The sequence below is a fragment of the Dipodomys ordii genome, unplaced genomic scaffold (genome assembly GCF_000151885.1).
Source record: "Dipodomys ordii isolate 6190 unplaced genomic scaffold, Dord_2.0 Scaffold5, whole genome shotgun sequence".
NCBI classification, from domain to species: Eukaryota; Metazoa; Chordata; class Mammalia; order Rodentia; family Heteromyidae; genus Dipodomys; species Dipodomys ordii.
Window position 1 is genome coordinate 11117124 of NW_012267221.1, and position 16716 is coordinate 11133839.

At 39.1% G+C, this 16716-nt stretch overlaps 1 protein-coding gene across 1 annotated transcript in view; it reads left to right on the plus strand.

The window, feature by feature from the left end:
* The window catches only part of Tanc1 (tetratricopeptide repeat, ankyrin repeat and coiled-coil containing 1), a 232915-nt gene that overhangs the window by 106454 nt on the left and 109745 nt on the right, over nt 1-16716 (plus strand). Inside the window, exon 5 of the mRNA XM_013029880.1 lies at nt 2148-2345. Within this exon, the coding sequence (XP_012885334.1) occupies nt 2148-2345 (198 nt within the window). The remainder of the gene's footprint in view (nt 1-2147; nt 2346-16716) is intronic.

Below are 16716 nucleotides of genomic sequence, written 5' to 3' on the forward strand. Positions count from 1 at the left end.
TCAGCTACCTGTAGCTAGGATTACAGGTGTGAAGCACGAGCCACTTACCTGGCTAGTGAAAAATCTCTAGTTTCCCAAATTGACACCCCTTCAAACATAGTCCAGGTGAGACTGAAATGGCCTTTCTGACTGTGCCAGCTTAACCACAGCAGAGCTCATGGCTTTTCTATTGATAGCTTTTCTGCCTTGTAGTTGTCTTTACTAATGAGGCCTGAACACTAGTGAGGCACTGGCCACTCTCCTTCCTCAATACTCCTAGTGTGAAAAACAAGCACAGTGATGCAGATTTGTTATATTCTCTTTACTGAAAGAATAGCATTCCTAATGGGCTAGACACCCTGTATTTCTCCTTTTTTCAAATCTAGTTGTTCTTTCTTTTTCTTTCCCTCCCTCCCTCCCTCCTTACCCCCTCTCTCCCTTTCTTTCTTTCTTTCTTTCTTTCTTTCTTTCTTTCTTTCTTTCTTTCTTGCCAGGAAGGCATGGAAAAAGACTGTTGGTTAGCATGTATCAGACTAGTTTTTCTTTTGGAAAACCTTTCCTATTCTGTGTGCTTGATAGCTACAGGTTTCTCTTCTGGCCTTGTATTTCTTCAGTTACTTCTTAGTACAGAGAGTAAGGGAATATGATTAAGAAGAGGAGAAACTGGGAGAAAACATATTAAATGAGTACTTGTGAATTGGCTGTACTGTTTCGAAGAGTCTAGCCTAGACAAGATACTGTATTCCCCAAATACTTTCTACACTGTAATTGTAACCTCTATATTTTGGGAGGATGGATCTGCCTACTCTAGATTGTTTGATTTTCTTGTAGTAGGCTAGCTTTCCCCTTAGGTCATCTAGGGAGAATACAAAGGAACCTTCACAATAAGTGAGCCATAGTCCAGTCCTGAAATGGTTTGGGGCTGATTAAGGTTTGTTTTTATGAGGCTTTGTGGACTAAAGAAGATGGGGAGAAGGGAAGGTGTTGCTGAGGAAGAATGTGGAAGTAGCCCATACCCTTCTTTAGAGAGAATATAGAGCAGCAGCCCTTGGCATTGGAGTTTGCTCCATTGATACCCAGATTAACCCCTATCCTTTAGCTGAAATCAAACCTTCTTCTGGAGCATTCACTTTATACTTGATCTTGATCTAATCTCTAATTTCATCCATAAGCCTATTCCTTGGGATGAAGTCAGAACAGATGGTAATACAGGAAAGGGATCAGAGGTTGAGTTAACTAATACTCGAGTAGTAAATCTTGATTTTTTTTTCTCCTCACAGGGGAAAAAAAAAACATTTAAAAGAAGGCCATCAGAGATATTTGCACACCCATGTCATTTCAGCATTATACATTAGTTAAGAGGTAGAAACAAACCAGATATCCAATAACAGATGATTAATTAGCAAAATGCTGTTTAGATGTTGCACTTTCTTTAGCTCTTTTCATGCTTCAAATGTTCAACTTCAATAATCACAGAAATGCAAATAATAATTTTTCCAAGAAAAGGCAGAAGAAAAGTAAGTCAGCTTTATTCAGGGGGCCAAGGATCTCAACTTCACCCATTGCGGGTTGTTTTGAGACTATCTCTAAAACTAAGTAAAAACAAAAGGACTGGAGAATGTGACTCAAGTGCTAGACTACTTTAGTCATTGAGTTCAATTCACAAATCAAGGAAAGTTTATACTAATATTGTTTGGGAATTATATTCTAAGAATTTAGCTTTATTTATAAGATTATCTCTTTGTTGCTTTGTATGTCCCTCCCCCACAGTATAACCCCTGCTTTCTCTATATTTGATGTCAGTATAACTTGTGGAGGAGATGGGGAAAAACCAGTCGTTTAAGGATACAGGTGGACCTGTTGCAACAATGAGAAGTACAAGTTGTCATGTCCAAAACGAGCTTTACAACGTCTGTGTGGGGAGGGGGAGAAGGAGAAGGATTGGGATTGGGGGGAGAGGGGGGAGGCTGGGAAGGGATGTGAAGGATAAACAAAGGAGGAGGCTGCAATGCTTGGTAAGAAATGTACGCATTATCCTGCCCATGTAATTGTAACCCCTCTGTACAGTATGTTCACAAAATTAAATTAAAAAAAGAATTTAGCTTTAATAATTTGTATCTGATTGTCATCTGGTTGACATAACCTAAAGTATTATTTTTTTTCTCCAGGAGGTGACTTTGGTCCAGAGACTCCTCCCATTCTGCCTCCTGGTCTTGGAGGCGATTCTCCCGTGAGCAGTCCTCCTGCAGCAGAGGATTCCTATCGTGTGAGCTTGGCCAAAGGTGTCTCCATGTCTCTGCCGTCCTCACCCTTGCTGCCTAGACAATCTCACTTGGCACAATCAAGATCAAGCAAAAAATCTCCAGGTAAGCAAAGGGCTGATTGGTATCTAAAGGAGCTGTCTTAGTTACTAAGTAATACATGTTTTGAAAGTAACTGAAACAAGTCCCCATAAGAAATCTTCAGGCATGGTGGCTTACACCAAAAATCTCTAAAAGCCCAGGACTTTGAGAGGATGAGTTAATGAGGCTGATGCTTAAATCCAAGAATTTTTTTCTTGCAATAACTTTTGGAATAATTTTTTAAGCTTTAAAAAATTCATCAGTTTTTATTTGCATAATTTAATTTCAAAGGAGTTTTATGTTATAAATATATGCTCCAAAAACCACCAGAGTCGCAATGATAGACACACAACAAAGAATTGTGCCAGCAGCCAGAAATCTGGCAAGCACTCACTCAGAGTAGGCAAGCTATTCTGTATTTATCCCTAATGAAGCAGGCCCTGCCCCTCTGCTCAGATTGGTTGAGTTCAGGTTCAGAATCTGCTCTCTATTGGCTAGTTTGAAAGGGGGAAGATGTTATGTAAAGTGACCATTAAAAACTTTGAAATAAGACTTTGAAATAAGATGAACAGTATACAAGCAATTTCAAAATATACCCATTCTCAAAATATACCCATACCTTCTGCTATTTCTTTTTTTTGGGGGGGTCCAGTCGTGGGGCCTGAACTCTGGGCCTGGGCACTGTCCCTCATCTCTTCAGCTCAAGGCGGGCGCTCTACCACTTGAGCCACAGCGCCACTTCCAGCTTTTTTTTTCTTTTTGCTTATGTGGTGCTGAGGAATCGAACCCAGGGCCTCATGCATGCAAGGCAAGCGCTCTACCATTGAGCCATCTTCCCGGGCCCCTTCTGCTATTTCTTGAACTATCAAAGGTGTGTCTTCTGAGGTGTGCCTTAATTCCATTTTAGAAAAACCAGTTAAAGAACAAACTTATATTTCAAAAATCCTTCCTTATCCCAAAGCAGCTCTTCTTTTCCTTTCAGTACTTGCTGATATTGTTTTAGAATACTCAAAAGCCAAGCCTGCAGGCCAAAGCCGGAACTTTTAAGTAACCCACTTTGATTGAAAAGACTTCCATATATGGAAGAATACTTTAAAACATTATTTCAATAATTTGTCTCTTTTTTTGGTTCTGTACATGGGAATAATTAAAACTTTTATTAGATATGTTTTTTCAATAACAATAATGTGAAACCTGGAATTTTCAAAGAGCAGTGAAAGTCTTTAGACCACCTAGCCTAGACTTTCACAAAGATTTTTTAAAAAATAAAAAACAAAAACCAAAAAACTTGTAGTAGAGTTTGAATTCAGGGCCATAAATTTAGTGAGCTTGCTCCCTTGCTTGCAAGGCTGACTCTTTACCACTTGAGCCATGCCTCTAGCCCAAGATTCAAGTTCTTGTTACCAGTAATAATGTTAGGTATCACTTTTGTAGATTGCTTGCTGATGAATTAATTAAGGAGCACTAGGGAATCTTTCTAGGTGCATTTAAAGGAAAATAATTAGTTATAAGTTAGTTTTGATACCCATCTGCTTATTGCTACCAAATATTATACATTCTGATATAGCTTATTTGATGACATCACCCAGCATTTGAATAACTATAAAAATTTCTTGTGAAACTTGGACTTGTAATGGGACAGAGACTAGGGGCTCATGGATTACTCCATGAAGTATTTTGGCTTGCCTTACCATCATCAACTTTTTATACTTAATGTTACTGGGGGCGGGGTGGGAGTGGGGTGTAATTGATTCAGGTATGAGGAAAACCTTTACCTGGAAACATAATAGTTTGATAATTCTTTCACATTTGCTGAATACTTGCTTGCAAAATACAGGATAATTTGGGACCTTATTGATCATGTGCCTTTCCAAGTTTTTCTTTTCTTTTTCCCTCTCAAGTACATACAAACATATTCAGAATCATCTAAAATGTGCCCTGGGATGTAAAATTAATCAGTATCCTCTTAATCTAGTTCCACATGCATTATTTGTGAATCTTTTATTGGATACTTGAAATTAGTGTGTGGTAAAGTTAAGAGGGAAAAATCGTTAAAGCAATGAATGTTGGAAATGGTGCAGAACTGGCTGTGGTGGCTCATATCTATAATCCAAGCTCTATGGAAGACATAGGAGGATTTGGGGCCCAGGGTAAGAAAAAAAGCCCAGAGATACCATCTGAAAAATAACGAAAGCAGAAAGGGATAGAGACATGGCTCAAGGCTGAATTTAATCCCAGTACTAAAAACAAGAGAGAAAAAGAAATAGTGCTGTGAATTTGGTGAATTTCCAAAATTTTTTATTGTTCTAGAACTTTCTTAGTTTGGACCACTTTGTTTACAGTCAAATCCTTAGCTGGGACTTGGAAACCTTTTTGGTATGTAGGAAGTGATTTCCTCTGCCAAGGAATTTGACCTGTTTATCAGTATTTGGGGGAAATTCCTGGAATGTCCTTTCTTCCGTTTGCCCTCTGCACTGCTGTATCTCTGTCAGAAGTCTTGTCTTCAGATCCTAGTTCCCACAGTACTTCTCTTGCTAACTCACCCTGGCTGGAACTAATCTACTTTCTAAAACTTACACACTGCATCTTACCTTCTCTTTATTAGTTGAGTCATTTGTTCTCTCTCTTCAAGTTATTAGTGTTCATATGAACACATTTTCAACAAATGTTTGGCTTCTGAACCATCTCCCAGTTCTATCTACATTCTGTTGTAAAAGATCCAGTTTTAACAAAGAAACTTGCTACATCAATTTAGGAAGGGAACTCCCCAAACCCTCCCCCCCCCCCTCTAATTAGTTTCCTCATCCTTTTACTAAATGCCCTTCAGGATTGATTGTTAACAAGCATCTCTTAGGTCAGGTTAGCCAAAATCCCCCCTTTCTCCTCAGAAACCTTTTATAATTCACCTTTTATAATTTTCTATCCATTGATATCTATCCTGTTGGTTGGCTGTATTTCCTCTTACCCATGTTGTGTTCACAGGTGAACTCATTCTCTCTCCTCAGATGCAAAATTCCACCACAGTGGTCCTGACACCCACACCTCAGTAAAATGCTGCGGTGTATAAGGTTTGCTGGAAAGGAAACCCATCACATGGTTCAGGCAGAAAAGAGTTTATTGGGGGAAGAGCAGACTGCCTGCCTGCACAAGATGGAGGCGTGCGGAAACAGAGAGGAAGGAAGAAGAGAAAAGAGAGAGAGGGGACTTGTGTTAAGCCAGATTATATAGGGAAAGGCAGGAAACAGGACCAGGGGTGATGTGGAAGTGATTTCAGAGCAAGGGGAACCTTTCACTGTTCCTGGGAGATGTGACCAGGGCGGCTCAGGAAATTACCTCAGCAGATGAAATGAGCTCAGAGTCTGGGGTCCTTTGCTGACTCACAGTCAGGTGATTAACAGTCAAGTGTTTACTGGTTTCAGGCAGGTAAAGAGGAAGGGAGGAAAGGCTGTTCTGGGCAGACCTAACACTGCTTTCACAAGTATTATTAAAAGTTTGTTTTTTTTTCTGTGCTTGGTACAGGCATTGATGTCTTACCTATGTAAAATAGAGACAAATGCTGAACCTACCTATATATCCCCCAAGGGGGCTCAATTGAAGGTAAGGCCAAGTACAGAGCTATGACATTTGGATGGTGTTCCCTTCTGTTATCTGCTACTGCAGATGACTTGATGTTGTTTGGACCTGAGTCCTGGTGAACACCTTAGAGACTCTACACTGTGTGGGTAGCACTGTCATTTCAGGTGTAATTTTATTTTTAACAAATTTAGTGGGACTTTGGGTGCCAGTGAATCGTCTGGCCAGTCTGGGAAATGTCCAGAAGGGTTTCCTGGGGGCTTCTAGTATGTGAGTGAAGAAGTACTCATGGTCTTTTTATGTGCTCAGACCAGTTTTAGAATTTTTTTTAAACTTTATTTTGAAGAAATATCCTAGTTTTTCTCCATAAGAATGAGATTTCTGCTAAGTTCTTTGCTCGACCTTTGAATATGAAGGATTAACAAGTCATTCTGCATCATCTAACTTTTAAAAAAATCTTTCATATTAGATGGTTTTGTTCCAAGTAGTGATAAAATTAACTAAGCAGATTAATCTCTAACAAAGCAGGTCTTGGTGCTACCCAAATTTGTGCAGCAAATTAGTGTCTCATAGTGGTAATTTGGCATCATTGTCTTAGTAATTTTAATTTGAAAAGTTAAGGGTGCTTTCTTAGAAATGGCCATGATTCGAATACATTAAATGGTGTATTTTTTTCCAGCGGTGTTTAACACACAGATTTTTGCTTAAATCATGTTGTTGGTAAAGTATCCAGAGCCCTAATGTTCCACCTGTCTGTTTAAAAAAACCCAAACATTGGCATATGGCTGTAAATGTACACTGGATCTAAAAATATCTGTCTATTTTAAAAGCTAGCACTGTTGCTATTAGTGATACATAATTTTAAGTACAGGGTCTGCAGTTCCCAGAAGGTATCCAGCCACTCCTGTTGCCTGAGCCCCCTCACTGTCACCCCAGCTTTTTGTTGGTTAATTTGATATAAAAGTCTCAGTGCATTTTTGTCTGGGTTGGTTTCAAACTGCAATCCTCTTACCTCAGCTTCCTAAGTAGCTAGGATTGCAGTCATAAGCCACTAGTGCCCAGCCTAACCTCGGTAACTTTTGTTCTGATTTATAATGTAGAATTTATCTCCCCTCCCTCTCACCCTCTCTCTTAGCCACTTTACAAAAACACCAAGCCTCAGGAGGCTGAAGCAGGAGAATCCTAAGTTTAGGGCCAAACTAGGCTACAAAGCTAGACCCTATCTCAAAAACAGTACATACAAAAAAAACTCCTACCAAACTATTTTACCTGTTTGGCTGGAAATTCTTCACTAATTGATGCTATTCTAGAAACTGTCAGGAACTAGAATTATTCTAGGAAGCAAAGACTATAATCCCCTATAATAAATTACTTGGAACAGTACAACCAGTACTTGACATGCTTCCTGTCAGTTATTTCATTTATCCTTCTTCTGCCTTCCCTCCCCCCATTTATTTGTATTTGTATTTTTTTTATTTGCATGCCAGTTAGAAGATTCCATTTTCTGAGTATTGTTTCAATTAATTTTTTTCATAAATGGAAAAATCTATTTTCTGGTAATGAAAACAAGAACCAGAACCCATTTAAGTAGTTCTGTGGCAGTTGTAAGCCTTTTTGCATTAGTAATTCATCAGTATGTGTAGTCTCTCCCCCTTTTATCTTTCAGAAGAGAAAAGACCATTTTCTGGTTTACTTGTTAGCCATATATTAATTATTTTATATTTGCATTCCTTTTCCAAAATCACTTTGCATCTACTATGAAATAATCAAAAGGTCAGGCATGAGAAAGCAGCTATTTGAAATACTGTGATGGGTGCAACAGAAAGCGGTGACAAGCATATGATACACGTTAAATGTCACTAATCTGAAAATATTTGACTGAAGTGCTCCAGAACCTGAGCATTCTGAACACTGACTTGATATTTCTACTGTGATCTCATGTGATAAGTCACGGTGAGGAGACAGGCATACTGACAATGTATAAAATTACTTTCAGGCCATGTATGTAAGACATATGTGAAACAAATAAATTTCACATTTTGATTTGTGTATGCACATATTCCAAAATTGGAAACACTTTAGATCTTGGAGATGACTTGTACTGGCTGGAGAGCAGGGACCATTCTACTTCTGCTCAGCCCCTAGTTTTAAGTTCGTCTCATAGCTGAGAACTGCTGGAACCATTTTGAAAACCCTTCTTGCCATCTGTTTCTTTAAGACAGGCTGTGAAGTGGAAGTTCATCTTCTCTGTTTGGTTCTTAGATAATGAATTAATGTCTGCCCAAGCACTCCCTTCCCCTATCTGCAGGAGTGTTTCTAAATAGAAAATAGAAAAGTTCTTAATAGAAAATAGAAAAGTTGCAAATCCTGTTGTTGAGAGAACTAGTGATGGCATTTTAGTCTTTTGTTTTCCCTCATCATTTTAAAGAAATCTACCTACACTTGAGACCATATATAACCCTTATATGTAACCTTGTGTTTTTACTAGCACAGTTGCATCCCAAACAATCCCCACCTTCTTTGGTATTTATAGTCTATATTTCAGTATCCTATAATTGATTTTAAAATTAATCCAGTTTGGACATTTTTCATTTAGAAAGAAATCATAGCCAGACATGATAGCTCACATCTATAAACCCAGAACTAGGGAGGCTAAAATAGGAGGCTCGTGAGTTTGAGGCCAGCCTGGACACACAAGACTCTGTTTCTAAAACCCAAACAAGAATCGGCATGGACTGAAATGTCTTATTTTTCACCATTAAATTTTTGGTGGGAATGTTTTTAATTTAATTGTGGAATACATAACATAAAATTCACCTCTCAACCAATTTTTAAAGCATACAGTTTAATAGTAAGTATATTCACATTGCTGTGAAGCCCATTCCTGATAGGAATGCTTTTATCTGCTAATTTTTATACACATTTTCTAATATCTCATTAAAGATGGAAGGTTCCCAGCAGTGGAATTATTGAACGAAATGGCCTGCATTTGTAAAGGACCTTGGTACATAAGCTAGTTGCTTTCCAGAAAGCCTGTATTGATTTCATACTCCCTCCAGCATTCTTTGAGAGGCTTTTCTTTTTTTAAGTTATCATCTTCTGGGAACCATCTAAGTGGATGGTGCTGGTAGCCGCTTTGTCAGGCCTCACTGGGGCCTACTGAGACCTTGAAGAGGCTAAGAGGTCTTTCTGTAACCCTTCTCTTTTGAACTTCCCAGCTGTCTGCACATCTCAGACAGTTTCCATTTTCTTTCTTCCAGGATACAGTGTCAGGGGCTTTTCCACAGCTGAGTCAGATCAAGTTCATGGTCAGAAAAACACTCAGCTGGCTTCCAGTTGCATCTGTAACTACAGTCTTTAATGCTTACAGACACCATGGAGGATCATAGGCCTGTTGGAGTTGGGAAGGTCCCTAGAGTACTCTGTCCAGGCTTCTTTGAATAAAAACACAAAAGCCCTGCAATCAGTATGGAACTTACCCCGTTTGTACAAGTTGTTGGTGGAGCTTTGTCCTCCTGCTCTGCCAGCATAGTTTCTGTCTGTACTTGATGGACACGAGAACTCTAAATGATAAGTTTGTGTCTGGTTTCATGCACAGCCCAAAGGCTAGGCACATGCATCTCTGAGGCTTTTTCTGAGGTGGTGAATAATACAGAAATATATAACCACACTTCTTGTGAACCAGCTAGTTCTTCTAGCCTTTGCTTTCACTTCAAGCACCGAGGACCACAGTTGAGATCTGACCTTTATCAAGGACATGTTTTGAGGCTATAGTGTTGTATGATAGTGTTCTCCGAGGTGCAGATAATTTTTATGGTGCCTTATTGTGAATTTTCTGTCATTCTGCTTGAAGCATATGCTTGCACATATAAGTGGTATGTATTTTTGCTCCACTTTAAGCTGGAGGACCTTGGAGTCCAAAATGCTGTGACCTCGCTGCTTGTTTTTTGTATTTTTTTTGTAGGTGGTAGGGCTTAAACTCAGGGCCTGGGCCCTGTCCCTGAGCCCTTTTGCTCAAGGCTAGCACTCTATTACTTGAGTCACAGTGCTACTTCCAGTTTTTGAATGGTTAATTGGAGATAAGAGTCTCACCAGGACTTTACTGTCTGAACTAACTTCAAACTGAGATCCTCAGATCTCAGCCTCCTGAGTAGCTAGGATTTCAGGCATGAGCCAGCTTGGATCTTCCTTTTAGATATTATGATTTAATGAGGGATGGCATGAGTAGTGGGATTTTTTTAAACTTCCTGATTGATTCTCTGTTGTAACAAATTTGACATCACTGATCAAGAAAAATCCTTTCCAGTGAGGAAAAATACATACATATGAGCCCTTAGTTTCTTTATTTTCTGGTGGTACTGGGATTTGAATTGAGGTACTACTTAAGTCATATTCCAGTTGCTTAATTGTTTTTTTTTAATTTAATTTGATTTTTGTTTAATTATTTTTCAGGCAGGATATCTGCTTTTTGCCTAAGGTTGGCCTTGGGCCCTAATCTTCCTACCTCTGACTCCCAAATAGCTAGGATTGAAGACATTCAACACCATGCATAGCTTGTTTGTGAAATAATATTTCACTGAATTCTTTCTTTTGTGGTGAAGAAGTCTGAGCTAGATTTAAACTAGGATCCTCACATCTCTGCATTAGTGTGTACTACTGCACCAGCCTTATTTATCATTATTTTCCAATCATTAGAAATAATGTTTCTAATCCATTAAAAATATATACATTTGCTGGGTGGTGGTGCATTGTCTGCAGTCCTAACTGTTTAGGATTTAGAGAGAGGAGGAGATCACTAGAGCTAAGAAGTTGAAGTCTGGTCTTTATTTTTTAAGACTTCATCTCTTAAAAGATAAAAAATAACAATCACCAACTACAAAAATGTGTGTTTTTACAATTCCTTCCATACCCTTAAAAGACAACTACTTTTGTCTTTCTTGTTCTTTTGCTCACTTCCCTCTTTTAGACAAGATCTCATTATGTACCCCCAGGATGACTTTAAATTCTCAATCCTCCTGCCTCAGCCTCTCTGTGTTGAGATTACAGATATATTCCACTATGTCCAACTTCTTGCTTAGTACATAAATAAAAACCATGTATTCACCTGTCCTCCCTAGAATTGAACAAGTAAAAGAGGCTTTTTGTTTTCCACTCGGTAAAAAATAGTGAAAGAACATTCTAATGTCTGTTTGTTTTCATCAGATAGACTACAAAAGTCGAATTGCTGCTTTGGATAAACACAGAATGAATCACCACATACTTACTGATGATTTGTAATTATTTTATTTTGGGGATTTTGGGGGGGGTGTAGTTGGCCTTTAGTATGTGTTTTACTGAATTGTCACAACCTTCATTGTTGTTTCTTTTAAGACTATCAGTCATGTATGTTACAAAAATATTTTCCGGGTTCATTTTCCACTTAATTAGGTCATAATGTTTTATGACTCACAGAAGTTTTTAATTTTCTGAAGTTAAATTTATATATTTTTCCACTGTGACTTATTTCACTGTATTTAAAAATGTTTTATTAAATAGAATTTATATACTACACAACTCATCTATTTAAAGTTTAGAGTTCACTGCTTTTTTAGCATTTTTGCAGAGTTGTGCAACAATTACCATAGTTTAATTTTAGAACATTTTACATCTTACCTAGAAACAAAGAACTCCTGTACTAAATAGAAACCATTCCTTGTCCCTTCTTTTATTTTCTAGTCCCACGCATCCTGTCTATAGATGGCCTGTTGTGAGCATTACATACAAGTAGAATCTTATATATTGTCTCTTGTGAGTGTTTTATTTTTTAAAGGGAATGTGTTCCACCCATATTATAGTAGTATTCAATATTTTGTTCTGTTTTTATTGCTAAATAATATTTATATTTACTGTTTTTTCATTAGCCATTTTTTAGTTTACATTTGGGATATTTCCACTTTTGTCTATTATGAATAATGCTGCTATGAATGTTTGTACGTGCACTTTTACAGGCATGCATATTTTCATTTGTTTGGGGGTAGATTCTGAGTTCTGGCACTAGTGGGTCATATGGTATCTCTTTGTTTAAACTTTTAAGGTTGTCAGATTATTCTACAATAACTATTACTTTGCATCAGCAGCAACTAAGAATGAGGTTTCCAGTTTCTCTGCATCTGCTAATACTTGTTATTGTCTGGCTTTGTAAATAATAGCTGTCTTAGTATATGTAAACAATATCTCCACATATAGATGACATCTTATTGTAGCTTTATTAAATTATAAGTATTATACTTGGGCACAAGTTCTTCATCAATTTCTTCCATCCTCTGACTTCTTTTTCTACTTTCTTAATAATACTGAGTACAAGATTTATTTATTTATTTATTTATTTATTTATTTATTTATTTATAGTATTAGTATTGGGATGAACTCAGGGCCTGGAGGCTACTCCTCTATTACTTGAGCTGTACCTTTCTGGCTCTTTTGGGGTAATACAAACAGTTTGGCAGGCTTTTCTGCCTTGTCTGGCTTTGAAACATGGTCCTCAGATATCAGTTTCCTGAGTAGCTAAGATTCTAAGCATGAGCCACCAGCACCTGACAGATTTGATATTTTTCTGTTAGTCAGATTTAATATTTTGTCTTTATTTGATGTCATGCTAAGCAGCCATGATCTAATCTGTTGCTACATAGGTGTATTCCATATTTCTTTTGAAAGTCCTATAGCTTTAACTCTTATACTTAGGTCTGTGGTCCATTTTGAGTTAATTTTTTTGTGTATGGTGTGAGGTGGGGTCTGAGTCTGTTACTTTATATATGTATACCAATTGTTCCAGAGCCATTTATTGAAAAGACTTTTTTCTCCCAAATTACTTCTGTGTCCTAAACCAGCCCTACTGCTACCCTTCCTCTTTGCTCATTCTCTTCCTTATGCCATAGATCAAGATCTTCTCAGAGTGGACCTTCATCTCCTTTTATTCAATGTGGCTTTATATCTTCCTTTGTCTGTGTTTAGCCTTGTACTGTATTTCTTTGTTCTGGTCCTGCAAGAGTCCTGTCTTTATTTTGTTTTTTGTCCGTTTCCCCCTTGGGATTCCTGAAAACAGGATCCAATCATGTTTTTCAGGATCCAGTTACTTTCTTTATCTTGGCGATGGGGCACAGGCATGAAACTGTTAGATTAAGCAGGATTGTAGTAATTCTGCATCCATTAGCTACACGAGATTGGTTGAAAATAGTAATAGACACATGCAAAATTTAGATGTAATGCTTCCTTTGTACCTCTCTAGATACCTCCTTCTGTCTAGAGACCTGGGTGTTTTAGATTACGATTCAACATCCCTCTGAGGGTTTTGTTGTCATCAGGCAGTGAGTAAGGGGGAGGATTCTTTGGACTGGGCTTGTTGTAGCCTCTCATTGCTTTCCTGTGCTCTTGCCACATTCTCATTTTCTTCGGCTTTTCAAGGTATTGCTGCCCGTTTCCTGCCGCCTGCAGTTAATGATGGCTGAAGGTTTTATCCAGTCACACTTTTCAGCAGTGTCAGCTGCACCCTGTGGTGGTGTCAGATGGCGGCTGGAACAAACCCAGGGCCATGCTCAGAAATGAATGTGTTCCCTCAAAGAAAAGAGGTGGGGGCGCAGGTCAGTGGTGGTGGAAATCTCATTTTGATCATCTGTGATTCAGGGAAACACAGGAGCCCTTGGAGGCCATTTGATCTATGCCTAACTTTAACGAACGTCTACACGTAAAGTAGAAATAGATGAGAGGACAGTTGTTCCTGCTTGAATCCTCAAATTTGTTGTGGTGTGCGTGCGTGCGTGCGTGCATGTGTGTGTGTGTGACTGGCTGTCTTCCAAGCTGTGAGGGACAAGGATGTACAAAGCCAGGAATGAGAAACTAAGGTGAACACAGAAAGGTGTTCATCAGGAAAAGCTAGAGTGTCTCACCAGCGTCTTTATTACTAAGACAGTAGGCATTGAGCCCAGCAAGCCTTGCTTGGAATGGCGCTCATCTAGAGTAGCAAGCTGTGTCACTCATATCATCCTTTCTCTTTGCAGAGCTTCTGAAATATACCATTTAGGAAAGCTCTTTCAGGGAGGTGTGATTTTCTTGTCATTTTCTTCACCAGGATGTCTTCCTTGCTGGTCCTATCTAGGTCCTATGTATGACTACTGACTTCCCTTTTTGAAAAGCCTAGAGAACTAAAGTTTCCGCCCTGAGTCAGGAACTTGGGAGACTCTATTTTCCTTGAGACACGAAGGTCCTAACAGATACGTAATCTTTGTCCCAATCATGGATCCATTTTCCATTATAGATGCTTAGGTGGATTGAAGGTATTTGCTCATTGGAGAAATGCAGTACTGCACTTCTCTTACAGACACTTGCATATTTATGCACCCTAAAAAATTTCCACACTGAAATCTTAAACTCCAGTTGCCTAGCATTGGCAGGTGGGCTTTCTGTGATGAGGTTCAGGTCAACTCAAGTGTTCAGAGACCTCTGATGGGTTCAGCACCCTTTTTTCCTCTTAGGAGAGAAATGGAGCTGCCCTTGCTTTGGCCAGGGGAGGATACAGTGAGAAGACCCTGTCTCGGGTACTAGATGTGCTGGCACCTTGATCCTGGACCTTTCAGGATCATGTAAAACAAGTTGTTTTACATGCCAACTATATAGTGTTTTTGTTCCAGCATTCTAAACTGACTACACCCTAAGGGAAAGGACAATTTCAGTGAGATGGAGGCTGCAAAATGTAGGGATGTAGAGTTTGCAGTTTCCTTGTCCTCCTCTGTCTTCGAACCCATCTTCGTCTTCCTTCATCTGACTTAGTGGCCACAAATGGATTTCCACGATGTAGATCTCCTTGGTTCTTTATCCCCAGCCAGATGCCCTCCAGTGGGATTCCACTCTCAGATCTGTGTTTTCTGGCAGGCATGTGTCATCTTGATGTTCCACTCTGCCCTCCTGCGAGGCTTTGTTCCCTGTTAACAGGACATGAAAGCAGCACAGCACAGCAGGTTCCAATTCTAGCTCTGCCACCAGCTACTTGAGTTATTCATCTTCTCTTGGTTTGCACATGATTCGTGTGAAGTGATTAAAATGCTGTGTGTGTGTAATTGCTCTGCCAAGGAAGGCAGCTCCCAGAACTAATGATGGCAATGAAAAGGTCTGAGAAAGCGATGGTTCTTGGCAGAAAAGACAAAAAGCAGAAAGGTAGGATGCCTGATGGTGCCCTGCCTGGGTAATTTGTGGTGCTCCTAAGTGCTCTCTATGGAAATGAAAGACCAGGAGTTGTGAAGCTGATGGAGACATATTCTAAAATGGTCCAGATTTGTTCCCCAAGCAGCAAGAACAAAACTCTGGTGGAAGTAAAGACATTTGCATTGTGTTTGAAGCTGTGTGGAAGAGCAGCCACAGAGCTGTTTTTCTGCAGAAAAGTGGTCAGGTCAGTTGGGGTAGAAGCCTTTGTGTCATGTAATTCTTGAGCATCCCTTACATTGCTTATAAAAGCCACACTCAGACATATTGTCGGGATGACACGGCCGTTATTTTCCTGTCATTGAAACAGATTGTTATTTACTTGGATGTGTACCAGATGAGGTAGATAGCTTATACTTGGGACTCTATTACACCAGAAATGTGTATCCTGTGCAACAGAGTCTCACTATGTGAACTGCATGCGAGGGCACTCACTGGCTGTGAGACAACCCCGGTTAGCCACAAGTGGACTCCAAGTATGGTCATGGTGCCTAGTTATGGAGAATATAGCCTGTTTGAGAATAGAGCCTGGATTCTGTCTTGGCAAGTATAGTGTTTCACAACAACTTTGGCTGAAATACTCAGATATTGAGGATCTTTTATAAGCACAAGAAAAATACATTGTATGCTTGGAATCTCCCCTTGTGTCAACCAAAAAATGATTACAGGCTTTAATCTCTTTAGTGAAAAGTCAATAGGGATTTCTTTTATTGAGAACATTTTACCATAATTTACAATTTTTTCTTTTAGACAGTTTTTATTAGAGCCAGATGCGTACACTTAGACTTGAATATATATATATATATACACACACACACACTCATATGTATAGATTAGCATTTGATGCACACTCATGTATAGATTAGCATATGAATATATACAAGTAGGAGAAGCTCAGAATAAGTGACTTTTTTGAAAGAGGTAGCTGTGAATCTTAAACACATCTGTATCAGGTGAACTTGAACGTGTTTGCCTTCTCCTTTTCTTTTCTTTTTTGTGTTGGTCCTGGGGCTTAAACCCAGAGTTTGGGCTCTGTCCCTGAGCTTTTGTGCTCAAGGCTAGAGCTCTATCACTGGAGCTGCAGCTTCACTTCCAGTGTTTTGCTGGTTAATTGGAGATGAGAATCTCACAGACTTTCCTGTCTGGCTGGCAAACCATATTCCTCAGATCTCAGCCATGGACCCTTGACTCCTTTTCCTTCTTACTGCCTTAATGGAAAAATTCTACCTACTTAGCTTTGTAATATCCAGGAAGGCAGATTTGAATTCAAACCCTGTCTTATTCTTAGAAACTACATCTTTTCAAGTTACTAGAATAACTTTCCTGATCTTTAGTTTCCTTACTTGGAGAGGAAAAGTAATAATCTACCATATCAGACTTTGAGAGGATCGGATAGATGATTCTTAGAGTACCTGGCTCTAAAAACATGCAGGTGCCAAACTGCAACTGCTGCCTGCTGACATCAAACACCTTCTGACATTGAGATCACATGAGGTCTCCTCCTGCCTTCTGTTGACATCTCATACCTTTATCCTCTCCTGCTGATTTCTCTCTGTCCTGGAGAACACACCTGTTTAAATACAGGGGCTTT